The sequence below is a fragment of the Tachyglossus aculeatus genome, chromosome X2, assembly GCF_015852505.1.
Source record: "Tachyglossus aculeatus isolate mTacAcu1 chromosome X2, mTacAcu1.pri, whole genome shotgun sequence".
NCBI classification, from domain to species: Eukaryota; Metazoa; Chordata; class Mammalia; order Monotremata; family Tachyglossidae; genus Tachyglossus; species Tachyglossus aculeatus.
The window spans coordinates 3,191,023-3,212,905 of record NC_052100.1 but is presented as its reverse complement, the minus strand read 5'-3'; the positions used below and the strand labels follow the sequence as shown (position 1 = coordinate 3,212,905).

The window sequence follows — 21,883 nt, the reverse complement described above, 5'->3', positions numbered from 1 at the left end:
TAATACCTAGCCTTCTGTCCCCAGCCAACCCCTGTCCCTCAGTCTCCCTCTCCTGCCCCGTCACCATGCCCTGTTCTTGTCTGCATCCCCCGTCTCTCTCCCCCACCCTGTCGCCCTCCATGTCCCCCTTGCCCCTATCTGTCTCTTTACCCTGCCCCCCTCTGCATCCCCCCACTTCCCTGTCTCCCATCCCCTCCGTGTCCCCTTATCTCCATCCCCCCCGCCGTTTCCTTCTCTCACCCTGTCCTCCTCTGTATTCTCTGCCCCCAGACCCCCGTCTCCCTCCCCGCCCCCCTCCACCCCTGTCCCGCCTGCTGGAGGAAACCCAATCCCGCTGCCTTCCACAGGTGCAAACCAAAATAGCCCCCGCTGCCCGTCCGCGGGTCCCGTGACAGCCCCCCACCCCCACCCTGCACCTGATGCCCCATTTCAGATGACTAGGAGGCGTGAGGGCTGTCCCAGAAAAAGGACGCCTTCCCCCCCTGGAGAATGGCCCGGGGGCAACCAGGACAGGGGGCTTCCCAGGGTCATTGGGGGGGATGCTCACGACAGTGCCAGTGCCCCAGCCCCCTCTGACCCTCTCCCAACTAGGCCACGCCGCTTCTCTGTTCTGAGAAGCGTCGTGGCCTATTCATTCATTCAATCAATCATATTTATTGAGCACTTACTACGTGCACAGCACTGTACTGAGCTCTTGGGAACTACAAGTTGGCAACATATAGAGACAGTCCTTACCCAACAGTGGGCTCACACTCTAGAAGGGGGAGAATAATGGCATTTATTAAGCGCTTACTATGTGCAAAGCACTGTTCTAAGCACTAGGAAGGTTACAAGGTGATCAGGTTGTCCCACGGGGGGCTCACAGTCTTAATCCCCATTTTACCGATGAGGTAACTGAGGCCCAGAGAAGTTGAGTTGCCCAAAGTCACGCAGCTGACAGTTGGCAGAGCCGGGATTTGAACCCCTGGCCTCTGCCTCCAAAGCCCGGGCTCTTTGCGCTGAGCCACGCTGCTTCTCTAGTGGGTAGAACCCAAGCCCGGGAGTCAGAAGGCCCCGGGTTCTAATCCTAACTCCGCCACGTGTCTGCCGTGTGACCCTGTGCAAGTCAGTTCACTTCTCAGGGCCTCAGTTACCTCATCTGTAAAGTGGGGATTAAGACTGTGAGCCCCATGTGGGACAGGGACTGTGTGTAACCTGGTTAGGTTGTATCTAATTCAGCGCTTTGTATGGTGCCTGGCACATAGTAAGGGCTTAGCAAATACCATTAAAAAACAAAACAAAACTCTGGCCAGTGGGGCAAGGTGTGGGTCCCCGGGGGAAGCCGGCCATCCTGACTCTGCCTAGTCTTCTCTCTGTGCCTGGGCTACTACTATTATTACGAACCATTCTCTGGATTTGTTCAGTACGTTCATTCATTCAGTCGCATTTATTGAGCGCTTACTGTGTGCAAAGCACTGTACTAAGCACTTGAGAAAGTACAATGCAACAATAAACAGTGACGGTCCTTGCCCACAACAAACTCACACTTTAGAGAGGGGGAGACAGATATCAATACAAATCTTCCACACTGTGAGCCCGCTGTTGGGTAGGGACCGTCTCTATATGTTGCCAACTTGGACTTCCCAAGCGCTTAGTACAGTGCTCTGCACACAGTAAGTGCTCAATAAATACGATTGATTGATTGATACAGTGCTCTGCACACAGTAAGCGCTCAATAAATACGATTGAATGGATGAATAAATAAAATCACAGATATGGACGTAAGTGCTGTGGGGCTGGGACAGCAGCTTTAGACTGTGAGCTCTCTGTAGGGCGGGAATGTGTCTTTTTATTAGTCTGTTGTCCTCTCCCAAGTGCTTAGTACGGGGCTCTGCGCACAGTAAGCGCTCAATAAATAGGACTGAATGAATGAATAAATAAAATTACAGATATGGACGTAAGTGCTGTGGGGCTGGGACAGCAGCTTTAGACTGTGAGCTCTCTGTGGGGCTGAAATGTGTCTTTTTATTAGTCTATTGTCCTCTCCCAAGTGCTTAGTACGGGGCTCTGCACACAGTAAGCGCTCAATAAATAGGACTGAATGAATGAATAAATAAAATTACAGATATGGACGTAAGTGCTGTGGGGCTGGGACAGCAGCTTTAGACTGTGAGCTCTCTGTGGGGTGGAAATGTGTCTTTTTATTAGTCTGTTGTCCTCTCCCAAGTGCTTAGTATGGGGCTGTGCACACAGTAAGCGCTCAATAAATAGGACTGAATGAATGAATAAATAAAATTACAGATATGGACGTAAGTGCTGTGGGGCTGGGACAGCAGCTTTAGACTGTGAGCTCTCTGTGGGGCGGGAATGTGTCTTTTTATTGGTCTATTGTCCTCTCCCAAGTGCTTAGTATGGGGCTGTGCACACAGTAAGGGCTCAATAAATAGGACTGAATGAATGAATAGATAAAATTACAGATATGGACGTAAGTGCTGTGGGGCTGAGACAGCAGCTTTAGACTATGAGCTCGCTGTGGGGTGGAAATGTGTCTTTTTATTGGTCTATTGTCCTCTCCCAAGTGCTTAGTACAGTGCTCTGCACACAGTAAGGGCTCAGTAAATACGACTGAATGAACAAATGAATACCCATCTCCTCTCATCCTCTGAGGAGGGAGGTGAGGCAGGTATCATCACCCCCCCCCCCCCCCATTTTATAGATGAGAAAACAGGCTCAGAACGACTTGCCAGATGTCAAGGGCAGCAGGCCAGGGGCTGAACCGAACTCAGGACCGGGTCTCCTGACACCTGGGCCCCCTCCCCGACCACCGTTCTTCCCACAAGACCCCACTGCCACTACTTCTCCCCGCTCCAGTTACCCGCCCCCTCCACCCAAATAACTTTCAGGAAGTTCTTTCAGGTGTCTAACCTCAGGGCCTCCCAACCCACAGGCCAGGCAGGAAGTATCTACCCTTCTAGACTGTGAGCCCGCTGTCGGGTAGGGACCGTCTCTATATGTTGCCAACTTGGACTTCCCAAGCGCTTAGTACAGCCCACAGTAAGCGCTCAATAAATACGACTGAATGAATTATTATTACTGTTATTATAATAGCATTGATTAAGCGCTTACTATGTGCCAAGCACCGTTCTAAGCGCTGGGGAGGTTACAAGGTGAACAGGTTGTCCCACGGGGGGCTCACAGTCTTCATCCCCATTTTACAGATGAGGGAACTGAGGCCCAGAGAAGTTAAGTGGCTTGCCCAAAGTCACCCGGCTGACAAGTGACAGAGCCGGGATTTGAACCCGTGACCTCGGACTCCAAAGCCCGGGCTCTTTCCACTGAGCCACGCTGCTTCTCTTAATGAATGAATGAAAGTATCTGTGTGTTGGGGGACAGGGGTGGGTTGCAGATGACCGTGGGATCCCCCGTCTCCTGGCCCCCCGGCACACAGTAAGGAGAGACATCTTTCTCCCACAGTTCTTCATTAGCCAGCTCATTAAGACCGAGCGAACTTTAAAAGTCAAATCTTCTTTTTTTAATATATTTTTTCCAATCATCTTCCATGTCTGAGGGGGAGTGTGGGGCTTGGGTTATTTCCTGGTTTTAAATCCAATACCTTAGGTGCAGGCCTCTAACAAGATGTTGTCGGAGGTGAAGCGAGGCTTAATCTTGAGTTGCCCCCTACAAATCCACGTGTGTTTTGGCCCCCATTCCCTGCCCCTTCCTCAAACCACCTCATTCGCATAAACCAACTGCCCGCTCTGAGCCCGGCGGGAATAGAGCAGAACATCTCTTCCAGCCCGTTCCATGTCCCCCTCTTCTCCGGGCTTTCAACCCCAGCTCTGCCCCCTGCGTACTGTGTGACCCAGACAAGCGGCTTCACCTCTCTGGTCCTCGTCCTCTTCATCCGTCAAATGGGGAAGAGCTGCCTGCGGATCGGATGATCTTGTCCCCGTCCCCAGCGCTTAGCCTACTCTCCACCTCCCAGCTGGCCCCACGGACCCGGCAGCAGGGAAGATGGGAGTGGAGAGAGGAGGACGCCGTGGGAGTGGGGGGGAAAGCTGTTCCTAAAGCTGTCCGCCCCCCCCGCAATCCTCCCCTCCCCACCCCCAGTCCGCCATCTCTTCTTATACCTTATGGGCCCCCATGAATCATTTATAAGGCAAAAATGAAACCAATTAAGGACAAACTTTGAAACCTTTATTCGAGACCCCTGGGGTACCCCAAGGAGTTGAGAGACCCCGGCCGGCTGATCGGGTCTAAAGTCGCCCTACAGGACCGTCCCCTCACCCCGCCACCCCCTCCCCGCATCCCACCCCCCTTAGCCGTTTCTTCTTCTCCCTTGCCATCCCTTTGTCCATGGCTTGTCAGATTCCCCTTCTCCTCCACCCCGTGATCCTGAGCGTGTGTGTGAGAGTGAGTGAGTGTGTGTGTGCGTGCACGCGCACATACGTGCACGCCTGTCTGTGTCAAGAGCTCCTCTGGTCGCTTCTGCAAGAGCTGGAGGCAGCAACTCCCAAAGTCCCCAGCTAAATCCCAAGCCGACTAATTAGGCCCGGCCTCCCTCCCTTCCCGCTCCACATCCCCCCCCCCCAACACACCCCCACATCCCCTCTCCTCCCCCCAACTCTAGCAGCCTCAGCTGGTCCGGGGCGGCTTTTCCAGGCCTGGGAGGGGGGCGGCGGCGGCGGGGGGGAGGGTTGCCTGGCGTTCCTGCACGCTGTGAGAGAGAGAAGGAAAGAGCTGCCAGGCGCCACCCCAGAGCTGGCTGCATTTCAGGGAGCCGAGCTGGCTCCTACCCACTGGCCTGGGAAGGAAGACTGGGAGGGCGTCGAGACCCACGGAAGGGAGGGGGAGCCGCCCCCCACCCACCCTTATGGGGGACCCCCCCCCTTGGTGGTCCCTGTGGGGGAACACAGCCAGGTGGAGGGTGGCACCGCCCGCTGTGGCTTCCGGCCGGGGACGCCCCGGGTCGCGGCGGCCCTGCCCGCCCGGGCCCGCTGCCGTTCCGTGCCCCGCTCCACATGTTGGGGGGCTTTGACTATGCAGCCTCCTGCTCCCCACACGGCGGGTGACCTTGGGGGACCCCAGCTCTGTGCCCGAATGCCCGGGAGGGCACCGCTGCTAGGGGTTGCCAGCTGCACTAGATGGAGAGGGGTTCTATGGGCGTTTGGGCCCAGAGAGCTTGCTAGCACGGTTGCTGGTGGGGAGAGAGGGCCGCGGAGAATGGCCGAGGGGGTGGACAGTTGGTCGGGGTGGGTGGGAGTGTGGGAGGGGGGCCCAGGCAGGTCCCCACCAGGAAAAGGAAACCGTTGAACCAGGCTTCGTTTTGAGCCTGGGCCGAATGGAGGCTCTGAGCGGCTTCCCTCCCATTTTACGGGAAGATAGACTGAGGTCCACGCTCAGAGGTAGTGCCAGACTGGGCTTAGCGGGTGTCCAGCTGCTTCCCACCACCCCCGGTGCCGGTCCTTTGACTCCAGCCCCACAGGTGTAGTCATCTGGAACCCCAGCCTCCCAGAGTGTCGGGACTGGGGGATGGGGAAACTGAGGCACAACGCTCAGCCCTGCTTAGGATGGACGACTGCTCCCTCAGCAGGGAATCTTCCCATTGTCCACTCTCTTCCCGCCCTGTCCCATCGTCCGCTCTCTATCTGCACCCGTAATGCCTGCGCACACTACACACATGCCCTCGCACACAGACTCACACGCTCATCCATGCGGACACACGCATGTAAACGAGTATCTCTAAGGGGGGGTTTGTGTGTGAGGGGAGATGGGGGGGTGTTCCTGGGCTGCAGGGCAGTGCCAGTGTCTCGGGGGCTGTTCGGATCTGATCTGTGGCGGTGGCAAGATAAACCCTCCTTATCTGGGGGATTATTGACGTGAGAGAGCGAAGCCGCGCCTGGGGCTTGGTGTGTGTATGTGTGTGTGTGTCTATGAGCATGTGTGGCATGAAGATTGTTTTTCCTCCTTTTCCGGGCAAAGATTTCCAGAGGATTTTTCCGGGCCGGGGGCGGGAGCACTGCAGCTGATATAGGGAAATCTCCTGCATGGCTCGGCTCCTCCTCTCCCTTCCCAGTCCCTCTCTCCAAACTCCCCCTCCGCCCCCCCACCGCCTGAGCCTGGATTAGGGAGCGAAGGACTGCCAGGAATGGTCCCAGTTATTGGTGTTTTTCCCTTCCCCGAATGAGCCGGTTTTCCGGGACCCGGGGGGACGGTGGAGAGAGGAGGCCCCGGGGGCCGCCCCACAGTCCGATCCATCCGGCTCGTGTTTGCAGTTCGGTGGTCCGCCTCCCCCTCCTCAGCTGAGGCGGTCAGTCCCGTCTGCCCGGAAAGCCGAGCGGGGGGCCGGGGGCTTTTTCCAGGGCTGAACGGGCTGCCCCTGGGAAGTCCCATCAGCCTCTGCTCCCCCGCAGCGGGAGGCGGTGGGCAAACAGTGTTGTCTACACCCCTTGGCCTGGATTTGCCCAGGCCCTCGGCCTGGTCCCTGCCACCCCACAACCCATCGGACATCAGAAGCCCAGGCCCCAGGGACGCTGGGAGCAAAGGTCCTTCAGGGACTGATTTAGTGCTTGGGAACTTCCCCAGCATGCTCTCCTGCTGCGCTCCCCGCCTTGGGCTCATGGGAAGCGGCTTGTTGGGGCTGCTTTTTCTCTTCCCGTCGTTATCCCCATCCCACACACTCCACCGCCGCCCCCCCCAGCCGCACCCCCCCTCCCCAGCCCTCCCTGCTTGCAGCTCTCCGGGGCCCTGGGCCGGCGAGGGAGGAGCCCTTCCTGTCGTGGTGGCCAGTGGCTCTCCCCCCCCCCACCCCCCGCCCCAGTCCTGCGGGCCGCAGGCCTCCTCTCTCCACACCATCAATCCAGTGACCTTCGCTGCCAAGCAAAGGCAGAGCGCGCCCGCCACGGACCGCTGGGGACAGACAGGCCGCCCCCGCCCCCCCGCCCCCCCAGGATCCAGCCGGTTCCCCCTCCCCTGGCTTCCCAGCTGGCTTCCCGCCCCCCTCCAGCCCCCTCCCCCTGCCCACCTGCCCCCTCCGTGCCCATGGTCTGACCAGCTCCCCGCACTGCCCCCACCCCCCAGCCCTCTCCCACGGCCCAACCAACTCCCCGCCCTCCCCCCGGCCCAGCTGGCCCCTCGCAGGCCCCCAGCCCCCTTCTAAAGTCCAGCTGGCTCCTTGCCCCCTCCCCCCAGCCTTCCCCCTCCAGTCCAGCCAGCTCTCTGCCCCCTCCAGCCCCCTTCCATGGTCCAGCCACCTCCCCCTGCGGTCCAGCTGGTTCCCCCGTGCCCCCACCCCGCTCACAGCTGTTCTTCCCACCTCTCGCCTGGCCTGTGGTCACCCTAGGGAGTTGGTGACCCAGACCGGACCCCAAACACCCCCATCCTCCCCAACTCCCATCGGCCTGGAAAGCCTCCAACATCCCCATCCCACCATCCCGGATCACCTCCTAACCCCTTTGCCTCTTTCTCCCACCCCCCTACTCCTCCCGTGGCCTTTCAGGGGGATGGTGGCCACCAATCAATAAGGGGTAGGGTCTCATGCTCTGGTGCCCCTCCCTCTACCATCCAGATCCCAGATGCCAACTGTGGGTACCCCCCTGCCCCGACCCTCGGTCAGTCTGAATCGGGTGGAGGGTCCTGGGAGAGTCCTGGGAGGTGAACACTACTCCTTCTCCCACCATTGTGTGTGTTTGTCTCGTTCAAGTACTGAGGATGGGAAGTTCTCTCAAGGAACAAGCCACACCCCACCGCGGTCTGGTGGCATTGCCCTCTGTCAGTCAGTCAATCAAACTTATTAAGCACTTATTGTGTGCAGAGCACTGTACTAAACTCTTGGGAGAGGCCAGTACAACAACAAACAGACACATTCCCCACCCACAGCGAGCTTCAGACTCTGAAGCATAACTCACTTGGGTGCCCCGAGGGGAAAGCTGACCCCGCAGAGTTAGCGACCTAATGTACGTCAGCAGGGAGTCGAGGGTCCGGGATGACCTCTCGGAGTCACCTAGACAACCCCCAGCCTCCGTGGCATCTGCTGGGCGTGGACGGTTGGGGCCACTGGGAAACTCCTGGAACAGAATCAGAGCAATTGAGGGCCGATGGAAAAACACTCCCGCCCTCAGTCACCTGTAGCCTCCCCCGGCTCAGATTCCCAAATCCACAGGCCCTCCCAAGCCCGGACTCCAGCCCGCAGCATTCCCTCCGCCAGTCTGGAGTGACTCAGCTGAGGGTGCACCCTCTCTAATGGTCATAACACTAATAATGGTATTCGCGAAGCCTTAATAAGTGCTAAGTACCGAGGTAGATACAAAATCATCGGTTCAGACACGATCCCTGTCCCAAACGGGGCACACGATCTAAAGAGGAGGGAGAACAGGTATGAGGAAGTGGAGGTGCAGAGAGAAATGAAGTGACTAGGCCAAAGTCACACAGCAGGCAAGCGAGGGCCTGGGATCGGAACCCAGGTCCTCGGACTCCCGGCACCGGATTCTCTCCCCTAGGACATGCTGGTTCTTTCTGCTCCTTCCTGTTGTCCTCTCCCATGTGCTTAGTACAGTGCTCTGTAAGCGCTCAATAAATATGATTGACTGACTTTCCAGCTGCCCACCTGCTGCTGGTGGAAGTGCATCATTATGACGTCACCGAGAGGGCTCCGGGGGGACGTGGGGCCTGCCTTCCTGGACCGGTTGCCGCCCAGGGAAACCGGATGGCTCCTCTTTTCCCCTCGGCTGCCCCCCGCTAGAACCTCCCCAGAACCTAGGCCGCTTCCGGTCCCGCTCTCGAACCCTGGGCCGTTGTCAAGGGGATAAGGTGAAACCCCCCGCCCTGTGTTGGGCTGGGCAGGGGTCAGATGGGGTCAGCCCGGGAGGCCGGGCCAGGCCTTCTTGACTGCTCCACAGAGCGGAGGATCGAGGGAAGCGAGGGCTTCGGGGAATTCCCGCTAAACAATACCGATAACTGTGAGATTTGGCAACGGCTTACTATGTGCTAAGCACTGGGGTCGATTCCAGACCATCAGGCTGAACACAGTCCCTGTCCCACACAGGGCTCACAGTCTAAGGAGGAGGGAGGATGGGTATTGAATCCCTATTTTACAGAGGAGTCAGGCGGTTGGTCGTATCTATCGAGTGATTGCTGTGCGCAGAGGAGATTGAGGCCCCGAAAAGTGACTTGCCTAACGTCATTGAGCAAGCGAGTGTGGAGGCAGGATTAGAACCTAGGTCTCCTGCCTCCCAGCCCTATTCTCTTTCTGCTAGGCCCTGCTGCTTCCACTGTCGGGAGTCCAGGGGCTCCAGCCCAGGTGCAGTGACGCTTCCGCCTGGACGTCTCCAAACTTCACCCCCTTCCCGCCCCGGTCAGTGGATTCAGAGCCTCCTGGTGATCCTAGCAGGGCAGACCCTCCTGATTCACTAAGCCCAACTAGGCCAGTCCTCTCATCTCCCTTCACCAAGGAGACTGGGGCTGATCCCCCCAATTGGGGGAAACTGAGGGCAGCTGGTTCGGGGGCTTGGCTGGCCCTAAGTCCTAGACAGTCGATGCTAGGGTCCTTGGTATCTGGCCCCCAAGCTGTGGACAAGAGGGAAGCCCAGTAGTCTGGGGTCCCCACACTCTGGGGGCATCCTTTTTTCTCCCTCACCCCTGGGCCGGCCTCTTCACCCCTGTCAGCTGGCAGACCCTACATGAGTTGGGGGCACCTTTGGTTCCTTCCAACCGTTGACCTCAAGGCCCCCCTCCAGAGTTTCCCTCTGACTTCCTGCTCTCTTCTCCAATTGCACCCCAGTCCACACTCTCCCCTCCTGCTCTTCCCAGCAAATCTCTCTATCCCTGGCTCAGTTTTCCACCCCCTCCCATCCCCAACCAGCCACTGCCTCCCCTCTTCCAAACCCCATCCCGCCCCTCCTTCACAGCACCCCCAAAAGCACCCCACCTCCAGGAGGTCTTCCATGACTCCCCTTTCCCCCCAGCCATCTGCTTGTTTGTGTGTTGATTGAAATGCTGAGGGCTCTGAGCAGTTGTTTCTGCTCTAACTCTTTTACCTACTGATCCAGTGGCCATTTGTATCTTTTCACACCTCCTCTATTAAAGAGGAGCAGGCGCCTGATACATCGCCCTGCCCCAATACTCACTCACTCGTATTTATTGAGCACTTACTGTGTGCAGAACACTGTAAGCTCTTGGGAGAGTACAATATAACAATATAACGGACACGTTCCCTGCCCACAACAAGCTTACAGTCTAGATGGGGAGACAGGCATTAGTATAAATCAATAAAATTACAAACATGGACATACTATTATTATTATTTTTATAAGTGCTCTGGGGCTGGCGGGGGAGGTGAGTAAAGGGAGCGAGTCAGGGCGATGCAGCAGGGAATGGGAGGAGAGGAAAGGAGGGTATAAACAGGGAAGGCCTCTGGGAGGAGATAGGCCTTCAATAAGGCTTTGAAAAAGGGGGAGAGTAATTGGCTGTCGGATGTGAAGAGGGAGGGTGATTCAGGCCAGAAGCAGGACGAAAAGTCGTCCGTGAGATAGACGAGATTGAGGTACAGTGAGAAGGTTGGCATTTGTAGAGCGAAATGAGTGGGTTCGAGAGTAGCAAGGTGAGGTGCGAGGGGGCAAGGTGATTGAGTGCTCTAAAGCCGATGGGAAGGAGGCCGGTAGGCGTCCAGTGCAATGCTCTGCCAACAGCAGGTGTCCATACAGTGCTCTGGCCCAAGGACTCCATCTGTGTTTGTGCTGGTGGCCAACTAGTCCTCCCAGTCTGATGACGGGGTCTCCCTTTCTTCCAGCTTTGCCGATGTGGCGGTGTTTGCCGGAAGCTTCGGGGCTCCATCCCAGCCCCTGACCTGGGACCCGGAGGGCGAAGGTCAAAGGCTCAGCAAGCCCAGGAGTGAGGCCGCAGCCCGGGACCCAGCGAGGACACGGCAGCAGTGGACCGCTCCAGTTAGGTGGGTGTCCCAGGCCCCTCGGGGAGGTTGGCATTGTGGAGAGGGTGGGTGGGGTCCGGGGGTCAGGCGTCAGAGCAAGGACCCTGGAGCAGGCAGCCTTTGGGGCTGGAAGGTGACTGGTGGCACCCCAGGCAGTGTGGCCTAGTGGACAGGACATCGAATTCTGAATGATGGGGTTCTAATCCGGGCTCCCCCCTGGTCTGCTGGGTGGATTTGGGTAAGTCACTCAGCCTCTCTGGGCCTCACCGGAGAGGCCGCCCTCTGGGAGCTGGACGTGGCCGAGAACTTCCAGCTGCAGGGCCATCTCCCCGAGCCAGTCCTCAGCCAGTCCTGCCTCTCTGGCCTCTGCCCTTTCCTATCATCCTCTGCTCCTCCAACTGACCAGCCTCTCAGGATGGGCCTTTTCTCTCCTTATCGAAGACTCCCGGGATCCAGGCCTTGGGCTTTCCACCTCTGTCTGGGAGTTGGCTCCCCTCAGCCCTAGGGTTGGGCCCTCCCCTGTTCTCGCCATTGTCCTGCTACTCCCCCACCCCACTTCCCTCCCAGGGCATTCACCCTCACATGGCCCAACAGGACAACCCCACCACTTCCTGCCAGTTTTGTGCCCGGTGGGCCTGATGGGCTGGGGGGCGGCTCCCAGAGTAGGCTGAGACTGGGGCAGAAGATCCTTGAACCGTTGGAATGCAGACATTGCTGCTTTATTTTCCTCCTCCTCCCCTTCTCTCCCTCTCCTCCCTCCCCTTTCTCCTCCTTTTCTCCTCTTTCTTCTCTTTTCCTTCCTTTCCCATTCTCCCCTTTCCTCATTTCCGCTTCCTTTTCCTTCTCCTGCTTCCCTTCCTCCTCCCTTTCCCGCCTTCTCCTCCTTTTCTCCTCTTTCTTCTCTTCTCCTTCCTTTCCCATATTCCCCTTTCCTCATTTCCGCTTCCTTTTCCTTCTCCTGCTTCCCTTCTTCCTCCCTTTCCCGCCTTCTCCTCCTTTTCTCCTCTTTCTTCTCTTCTCCTTCCTTTCCCATATTCCCCTTTCCTCATTTCCGCTTCCTTTTCCTTCTCCTGCTTTCCTTCCTCCTCCTCTTCCCTCCTTCTCCTCCATCCCCTTTCTCCTTTTCTCCTCTTTCTTCTCCTTTCTTTCCCATTCTCCCCTTTCCTCATTTCTGCTTCCTTTTCCTTCTCCTGCTTCCCTTCCTCCTCCCCTTCCCTCTCTCTCCCTCCCTTTTCTCTTCCTCCTCTTCTCCTTCCTTCCCCCATTCTCCCCTTTCTTCATTTCCTCTTCCTTTTCCTTCTCCTGCTTCCTTTCCCCCTCTTCCTCCTGGTCTCTGTCCTCCCCTCCTCCACATTACAGGCCGCCCGGGTGGTGGGAAAGGCCGGCGAGGGTGGGGTCGGGGGGCCACCGCGGAGGGGCCGAGCTGGACAAAGGTCTTGTTTGCTGATGCCCTGGAGGTGCTGCATTCAGATGTGGGGCTTCTGTGAGAAGAAGCAGCATGGTCAGTGGTCATTGTAGGCCCACGGTAGAGCCGGGCTCCCCGTCTCCAACCGACTGACCCCCGGGGGCCATCTCCGCCACCCCGGCCCTGCCCTATTCCCCTCTCCAGCGTGTGGTCCGAGCCCTGCCGGCCCAGCAGTTGGAGGGGATGTGTGGAAAATCACTGGACCCCCTCGCTTCTCCTCTTTCCACCTGAGCCAGCCTCCCCACTAGCCCCCGAGCACGCTGCGCCCCAGAAGCAGCCGCAAGTCAGCCCCAGAGAGGAGCAGGGGTAAGCGGGAGACGGGAAGACCTGGAGAAGGCTGGTCAGCCGCTGTGCGGACAATATCCGGGGCCGGGCCGGGGGCCAAGTTGTGTCAACCTCGGGACCCAGGCAGAGGCAGAGACAGCGGCCTTTCACTGGGAGGTCAGGACGATCCGGCCGCTGGCGGGACCAGCAGCCTTGGGCCTCAGATCCCGGGAAGCTATGGAGGGGGAGAGGGCAGGGTCAGCGACCGAGTCCCTCCCTTCCCCAGCATCGCTGACCAGGGCCAGCTAAGGCGTCCAACCCAGCTCTCCTCCCCACCCTCTCCTAGGATGGATTCCTGGTAATCTTCCCGGTAATTGTGGTGTTTCTTGAGCACTTACTCGGTACTAAGCATTGCATTCATTCATTCAATTGTATTTATTGAGCGCTTACTGTATGCAGAGCACTGTTCTAAGAATTTGGGAAGTGCAAGTTGGCAACATATAGAGATGGTCCCTACCCAACAGCAGGCTCACAGTCTTGAAGGCGGGCTCACATTGCACTAAGCGCTAGGGTGATGATACTACAATTCCCCGTCCCTGCTCCGCATCGGGCTGGGAGAACGGGTCTCGAATCCCAATTTTACAGAGGAAGAAAGTGAGGCCTAGAGAAGTGAAGTGGCCAGCCCAAGGTCACACAGCAGGATTTTGGCAAGGGGGAGGATTCAGACCTAGGTCCTAGTCCTGCGTTCTGGAGAAGGAGCGGGGGTTGTTCCCCCCATTGTCTGGAGAGGGAAGGTCTCACCCGTGGGTCACGCAGCAGTGAGTGACGGAGCCCCGTGGCCAGCCGCTGCCTGATTTCTGTAGGACCCGCCGCCCGGTTTCTGTGAGGCCTTCCGGAGCTGGTGCTCAGCGTAGAAGCGAGCCCGAGGATGGTCTGGGGGGAGTCTGTCTCTGCCTCTGTCTCCCCCTTCTAGACTGTGAGCCCACTGTTGGGTAGGGACTGTCTCTATATGTTGCCAACTTGTACTTCCCAAGCAGTGCTCTGCACACCGTAAGTGCTCAATAAATACGATTGATTGATTGATTGAGTCAGGGTGGGGGGATGGTCTGCAGTGCCCGCAGAGCCCTGCTCTGGGGCAGGAGGGTTGCCGGGAGCCAAGGGGCGGGTGGGCGCGGGGTAAGGGACAGCGCGGCTGTTTCCAGGCAGCGAAGGGAGGTACAGGGGGGGGATTGAAGGCAGACAGAGGGGCTCCGCCGGTCCAGCCGCAGGAACAAGACGTTAATTGACTCCCACCTGTGCGGCGGCAGGGAGCGGGCGGCTGGGGAGAGGGACCCCGTCCCCGGCCCGGTCAGCTCCTCTCAGCCACCCACGACATCCGTAAGCTGGTAGTGCCCCCTCTCCCCGGTAGCGGGGTGGGGTCGTCTTGGGGGTGGCAGGGCCGTCTCTCGGAGGGGCCCGGGCTGACCCGGCCCCCGGGGAAGGGGCGTCCCTCATCCGGCTGTCCGGCGGGTGGGCTGCCTGGAGGGCCCAGCCGTCCCCTGACCAAGTCGCCGCCTTCCTCCCCGCAGGCCCGTGACTCGATCGTCGGCGCAGCCCGCCATGGTCCGGCCCTGAGGACCCCCGACGGCCCGCGGACTCCTCCTCTCGCAGCCGCCGGCCCGGGAGCCCCCCGCCCCCCGAGCGTCCCCCCCCGGCCCGGGGCCGCCGGCCTGGCCCCGTCCCCGTCTCCCACCATGGCCAGTCTGAGCAGCCCCCGGGAGGCCGCCGGCGGCGGCAGGAAGGAGAAGGGGCGGCCGGACGAGCCCCCGGCCCCGGCCGAGCGCCGGAACCGCAGCGGGATCATCAGCGAGCCCCTGAACAAGAGCCTGAAGAAATCGCGGCCGCTGTCCCACTACTCCCCGTTCGGAGGCGGCAGCTCCCTGGGCGAGCCCCCCGAGAAGGGCGTCGGGGGGCAGGCGGGGGGCGGCGGGAGCGAGGGCCCCGCCCCGGCCGCGGCGGCCGGGGAGAAGCACCAGCCTACCTCAAAGCACAAAAGCATCGCCCACCTGCTGAGCAAAGTGGAGCAGGTGGCCGGCATCTCGGCGGAGGGGCAGGCGGCCCTGCAGCAGTACGCCCAGTCCACCGAAATGCTCCGGCGCGTGGTCCAAGAACACATGCCCCTGATGGGCGACCACGGCAACGGCCTCGCGGAGATGGAGGCCGCGGTCGCCGCGGAGACCACGAACAGCCCCTCCGAGTTCCCCTACCTGGGGGCCTTCCCGCTGAACCCCGGCCTCTTCATCATGACCCCCGCCGGGGTGTTCCTGGCCGAGAGCGCCCTGCACATGGCCGGCCTGGCCGAGTACCCTATGCAGAACGAGCTGGCGTCGGCCATCGGCTCCGGGAAGAAGAAGAGGAAGCGCTGCGGGATGTGCCCGCCCTGCCGGCGGCGGGTCAACTGCGAGCAGTGCAGCAGTTGTAGAAACCGAAAAACTGGTCACCAGATTTGCAAATTCAGAAAATGTGAGGAACTCAAAAAGAAGCCTTCCGCCGCCCTGGAGGTAAACCCGGCGGGGCCCGGGCTGGGGGGTGGGCAGACTCCATCCGTCCGTCCGTCCGTCCGTCCGTCCGTCGACCCGGCGGGGATGGGCGGGAGTCCCCGGGGACCCACCCAGCTCCTTTAATAATAGAAATGGTGGTTTTGGAGAAGTGTTCTGTAGGTGCCAAGCACTGTGCAAGGTGCTGGGGTGAGATACACAATAATAATAGTTGTGGTACTTGTTGAGTGCTTAGAAAGGTGCCTGGCACGTAGTAAGCGCTTAACAAATACCATAATTATGATGCGCCAGGCACTGAACTAAGCGCTGGGGTGGATACAACAAATTAGGTTGGACACGGTCTCTGTCCCACGTGGGGCTCACAGTCTCATAAGCGGAGCTCACAAAAGCGGGTCGTCACAGGGACCACCCCGGTTTCACGGTAGAGTGGCAGATGTTGGCGTCCAGAGAGGTTCCGTGACTTGCCCGGGGTCGCCCAGCAGGCCGGGGGCAGTAACTAACCAGCACCTGGTCTTTCAGAGAGAACCAGAGTACCCAGAGAGGCACCTCATTGCCCTGATCTGGTCCCCAGGCTATTATAGTTCACTATTAAAGAAGCAGCGTGGCTCAGTGGAAAGAGCCCGGGCTTTGGAGTCAGAGGTCAGGGGTTCAAATCCCAGCTCTGCCAATTGTCAGCTGGGTGACTTTGGGCAAGTCACTTAACTTCTCTGGGCCTCAGTTCCCTCATCTGTAAAATGGGGGTTAAGACTGTGAGCCCTCAATGGGACAACCTGATCAGCTTGTAACCTCCCCAGCGCTTTGAATGGTGCTTTGCACCTAGTAAGCGCTTAATAAATGCCATCATCATTATTATTATTATTATTAATGGTCATTGGGGTATTTGTTAGGCACCTACTGTGCTCCCAGTACTGTGCTAAGCACTGGGGCCGATACAAGATCATCAGGTCGGACACAGTCCCTGTCCCACGTGGAGTTCGCAGCCTGAGAGGGAGAACTGGTACCTTCTTGGCACATAGTAAGTGCTTAACAAATACCAGTGTTATTTTCCAGATGAGGCCCAGAGAAGTTAAGTGACTTGCCCGAGGTCACACAGCAGGCAAGTGGCGGAGCCAGGATCAGTTGGCTCCCCGGCCTGCGATTTCCACTAGATCACACTGCTTCTGTACGAAAGAAAAGAGCCCCCAAGAGCCTCCAGCCCGTTGCCAAGCCCTCTCTGGCAGCGGGGAGTGACAGAGGAAAAATGAATTGGAAACCCACGGTGGGGAGGAGCTCCCATCCATGTGGCTTAAAGGCAGGGGGTTGGATGAGGTGACCCCCTGCTCCCGGGTCTCCCGCAGGAAGGGAGGATTGGTTCCCCAGACTACCGATGTTGGGAAGGCAATATGAAGGGACTGTTCAGACTGAAAAGGAGACTGAGGGTCAGGGGAGACCTGGAAATGGAGGATTCTGCTGAGGAAGGGGAAGATCAGGCCGAGGTGAGCAGGGCTGGCTCTTGAGGGGCCCAGTGGTAATAATAATAATAATAATAATGGCATTTATTAAGCGCTTACTATGTGCAAAGCACCGTTCTAAGCTCTGGGGAGGTTACAAAGTGATCAAGTTGTCCCACCGGAGGCTCACAATCTTAATCCCCATCGTACAGATGAGGAAACTGAGGCCCAGAGAAGTGAAGTGACTTGCCAAAGTCACGCAGCTGACAACTGGCATTCGAACCCATGACCTCCGACTCCAAAGCCCAGGCTCTTCCCACTGAGCCGCGCTGCTTCTCAGTAATAATAATAGCATTTGTTAAGCGCTAACTATGTGCAAAGCACTGTTCTAAGCGCTGGGGGGGGATACGAGGTGATCAGGTTGCCCCACGGGGGTCTCACAGTCTTAACCCCCGTTTTACAGATGAGGGAACTGAGGCTCAGAGAAGTGAAGTGACTTGCCCGAGGTCACACAGCAGACACGTGGCGGAGCCGGGATTCGAACCCATGACCTCTGGCTCCAGAGCCCGGGCTCTTTCCACTGAGCCACGCTGCTTCTCTGGTAGGGAGGGAGACAGGCTTTTACCTTGGGTTAAAGGTCAGCGGTGACCTACCTGAAGGGCAAGGTCTGAGCAGGGAGCAATCTTCCTCTCCCCGCCCTCCATTAGCAGCCTGCCCCCCACACCAGCCGAGGCCCTTCATCCCCTGGATCTCCCTCAATCGACCGGTAGTGTTTCTTGAGCACCTATCGTGCGCAGAGACTGTGCTAAGCCCTCCCTCTTTAGCCCCCCTCCCCACCAGGCGGCCGGGAGAGGGCCGTGGGAGCTGGGACTCAAAGTGGGGGGCAGCAGGAATTTTGGTTTTTTTATAATAATAATAATAATAATGATGATGGCATTTGTTAAGCACTTACTATGTGCAAAGCACTGTTCTAAGTGCTGGGGAGATACAAGGTGATTAAGTTGTCCCACGTGGGGCTCACAGTCTTAATCCCCATTTTACAGATGAGGTAACTGGGGCTCAGAGAAGTGAAGTGACTTGCCCAAGGTCACACAGCAGACATGTGGCGGACCCGGGATTCGAACCCATGACCTCTGACTCCAAAGCCCGGGCTCTTTCCACTGAGCCAAGCTGCTTCTTTACGGCATTTATTAAGCGTTTACTATGTGCAAAGCACTGCTCTAAGGTGACAGGGTGATCAGGTTGTCCCACGGGGGGCTCACAGTCTTCATCCCCGTTTTACAGGTGAGGGAACTGAGGCCCAGAGAAGTCAAGTGACTTGCCCAAAGTCACACAGCTGACAATCGGCAGAGCCGGGATCTGAACCCATGACCTCTGCCTCCAAAGCCCGGGCTCTTTCCACTGAGCCACTCTTCGGAGACCACCCGGCTCCTCCCCAGCCCAAACTGCAGGACAAAGGGATCAGGGGAGCCGCATCCCAGGAAGATGCCCCCCAAATCCGGAACAAAGGGCGGGGGGCATCAGCCAGCCCCTTAATAAGAGCCTGAAGAAGTCAGTCAGTCATTCGTATTTACTGAATCAATCAATCAATCAATCGTATTTATTGAGCGCTTACTGTGTGCAGAGCACTGTACTAAGCGCTTGGGAGAGTACAATACAACCCTAGACCAGACACGTTCCCTGCCCACAACTGGCTTACAATCTAGAGACGGTCCCTATTCATTCATTCATTCATTCATTCATTCAAGTGTATTCATTGAGCGCTTACTGTGTGCAGAGCACTGTACTAAGCGCTTGGGAAGTACAAGATGGCAACATATAGAGATGGTCCCTATTCATTCAGTCATATTTATTGAGCACTTACTATGTGCAGAGCACTGTTCTAAGCGCTTGGGAAGTACAAGTTGGCAACATATAGAGACGGTCCCTATTCATTCATTCATTCAATCCTATTTATTGAGCACTGACTGTGTGCAGAGCACTGTACTAAGCGCTTGGGAAGTACAAGATGGCAACGTATAGAGACGGTCCCTACCCAACAGCAGGCTCACAGTCTAGAAGGGGGAGACAGAGAACAAAACAAAACATATTAACAAAATAAAATAAATATAATAAATATGTACAAATAAGATAAAAAAATTAAAATAAATACATAAATAGAGTAATAAATCAGTACAAACATATATACATATATACAGGTCCTGTGGGGAGGCGAAGGAGGTAAGGCGGGGGAGATGGGGAGGAGGGGGAGAGGAAGGAGGGGGCTCAGTCTGGGAAGGCCTCCTGGAGGAGGTGAGCTTTCAGGGCCTTGAAGGGAGGAATCAATCAATCAATCGTATTTATTGAGCGCTTACTGTGTGCAGAGCACTGTACTAAGCGCTTGGGAAGTACAAGTTGGCAACATATAGAGACGGAAGAGAGCTAGCTTGGCGGATGTGCGGAGGGAGGGCGTTCCCTACCCAACAGCGGGCTCACAGTCTAGAAGGGGAAGACAGAGGACAAAACAAAACATGAAGATGGGTGTCAAGTCATCAGAACAAATAGAATTAAAGCTAAATGCACGTCATTAACAAAATAAATAGAATAGTAAATATGTACAAGTCAGTTGCCCTGGGCCGGTGGGAACTGAAGCTCTAATTACACCCCAACTGAGAGGTCACCTCCTCACCACAGTCCTGGGTGACTCTTTGGACGCCCTGAATCAATCAATCAATCAATCGTATTTATTGAGCGCTTACTGTGTGCAGAGCACTGTACGAAGCGCTTGGGAAGTCCAAGTTGGCAGGACTCAGGAAACAATAAAGGAGCAGCGTGGCTGGGAGCCCGAAGAACCTGGGTTCCAATCCCGGCGCCGCCACGTGTCTGCTGTGCAACTTCGGGCAAGTCACTGAAGTTCTCTGCGCCTCCGTTACCTCATCTGTATAATGGGACCGTGAGCCCTGTGTGGGACACGGACTGTGTCCGACCTGATTAAGCAGCGTGGCTTAGTGGAAAGAGCACGGGCTTCGGAGTCAGAGGTCATGGGTTCGAATCCTGCCCAGCCACATGTCTGCTTGTGACCTTGGTCAAGTCGCTTAACTTCTCTGAGCCTCAGTTCCCTCACCTGTAAAATGGGGATTAAGATTGTGAGCCCCATGTGGGACAACTTGATCACCTTGTACCCCCCCAGTGCTTAGAACAGTGCTCTGCCCATAGTAAGCGCTTAATAAATGCCATTATTCCTATTAAGCTCATTCGTTCTAGACTGTGAGCCCACTGTTGGGTCGGGACCGTCTCTATCTGTTGCCAACTTGACTTCCCAAGCGCTTAGCACAGTGCTCTGCACACAGTAAGCACTTAACAAATACGATTGAATGAATGATCGCATTTAATCCCAGCTCCGCCACACGTCCGCTGTGTGACCTTGGGCAAGGCACTCAACTTCTCGGCGTCGCAGTTCCCTCATCTGTAAAATGGGGATGATTGTGAGCCCCGCGCAGGACAGCCTGATCGCCTTGTATCCCCCCAGTGCTTAGAACAGTGCTTGGCATATAGTAAGCGCTGAACAAATGCCATTATGATTATTATCGAGCGCCGACTGCGTGCGGAACCACTTGGGAGGGCGCAAAACAACAACCGACAGACCCCGTTCCCTGCCCACATGGAGCTTCCATCTACCCCAGCACTTGGCACAAAGTCAGGGATCAGACAGATAAATGAAGAAAGGGTTGGGAGGGTGGGGGTACCCCAAGTTCTGTGGATTTGACTTAATTCCTGCCCCTTCCCTCCTCTCTCCCCTCCCTTCCCCTCCCTTTCTTCTCTTCCTTTTTCTCTAGAAGGTCATGCTTCCTACAGGAACTGCATTCAGATGGTTTCAGTGAAGGTTGCAACCCCAAGGCCCTAGTGTTTCCTGCTAGCTTGTGTGGTCTCCCGCCAGACCGACCAAGATGCTTTGGGATGCAAACAATGGATACACACCCGTGTCTCTTTTAGAACCAAAAATATTCTCTCGCAGATTTCATTCCTGTTTTTATAATTTTTTTGAGGGGGGGGGGGTGGTTTGGATTTTTTTTTGTTTTTTTTTTTATTTTTTTTTGTTTTTTTTTTAATTTTTTTTTGTTTTTTTTTTTGGTTTGGGGGGGTTCTTTTGGTTTTCTTTTGGGGGGGGGGGGATTTAACACCTTCCAGTCCTAGTATCAAACATTTAACTGCTTTACGAGGAGGGGAGGGTGGGGGGGGAAAAAAAAGAATCTGTAAAGTACCAAGATTTAATAGAACGGACTATGGGACAATCATTTTCTTTGTGTTCTGGTGTTGCTGTTGTTTACGTGTGGAAGATGCAGTTTTGTGTAGAAAATGTAAATTTCCAGTACCCTTTTGAGATCTAGTTACTAATAAGCACTACTGTAATTTAGCAGTTGTTTAACTTCTCCCCTCAGTTAAATTTTCTTTAACCCCCTCCCTGCCATAAAATAGTGCATAGTTCCCTATAGAATACTCAATTTCATGTTTATAAATGAGAACATGTTTAAAGCGACGTAGACACCCCCCCAACACCCAACCCTCCCCTTCCCATCCACACGCGTACGTCTGACCCGCGAGGAGTTTGGTGTTTTGAGTCGGAAAATGCCGAATTTCTGCCCCCAACACAGGCTTCGAATGAATTTAAAAAGTTTACCTTAGTTTATTAATCTAGGTGGCGGGATGCCTCAGCCAGAGTTTTACTTAGAGGAGATCGTTTTTATAATGTTGCCCCAGGTTCGGTGAAAATAACCAAGATGAAATGCCCCTCCCTCCCTCCCGCCTTCCGCTGACCCCCGGGGGTCCCCCACGGCCCCGGCCCCACGCCCCGAGATGAAGACGCTGTTTGTAATGTTTTAGCCACCCGAGCTGTTTTGTGAATAAAACGAAAGCATGTTTTGTGTCATGATTCCCCAATCTCTCATTGCTCTCAGGGCCGGGAGGACAGGGGGATGGTGGGGGGGGGGCGGGAAGGGGGCTGCCCCTCCTAAATCTCTGTTCCCCTCTCCGTCTGGGAACCTGGGGGTTTGGGAAACTTGGGGTGGGGGGCTCGGGGGGATCATGTGCATTTGGACTGTCTCTAACCTTTTCCTCTCCCTTTAAAGCAGAGCCTTCTCCCCTTCATCTCTCCCTCTCTAGAAACCCCCCCGCCCCAACACCTCCCTCTGTTCCCCTTTCCTCCCCATATATTTCTGCTACTCTGTGTCCCTTCTCTATCTCTTCTCCATAACAGTAATTTTGGTATTGGTTGAACACTATGTACTGAGCACTGAGATAGATTCAT

The 21,883-nt window shown here is 56.4% G+C and overlaps 1 protein-coding gene across 3 annotated transcripts in view; it reads left to right on the top strand.

Annotated features, from left to right (window-relative positions):
- The window catches only part of CXXC5 (CXXC finger protein 5), a 63,670-nt gene extending 43,044 nt beyond the window's left edge, over positions 1-20,626 (top strand). The window contains exons 1-4 of one of the 3 annotated variants that reach the window (XM_038771256.1): positions 8,685-8,787; positions 10,766-10,924; positions 14,201-15,172; positions 20,418-20,626. In XM_038771256.1, coding sequence (XP_038627184.1) covers positions 14,366-15,172; positions 20,418-20,459 — 849 coding nt within the window. In that variant the 5' untranslated portion in view covers positions 8,685-8,787; positions 10,766-10,924; positions 14,201-14,365 and the 3' untranslated portion in view covers positions 20,460-20,626. Of the gene's footprint in view, positions 1-8,684; positions 8,788-10,765; positions 10,925-14,200; positions 15,173-20,414 lie in introns of those variants that run through there. The other 2 variants (XM_038771254.1, XM_038771255.1) reach the window with 2 other exon arrangements.
- The last annotated feature ends 1,257 nt before the right edge of the window (positions 20,627-21,883 follow it).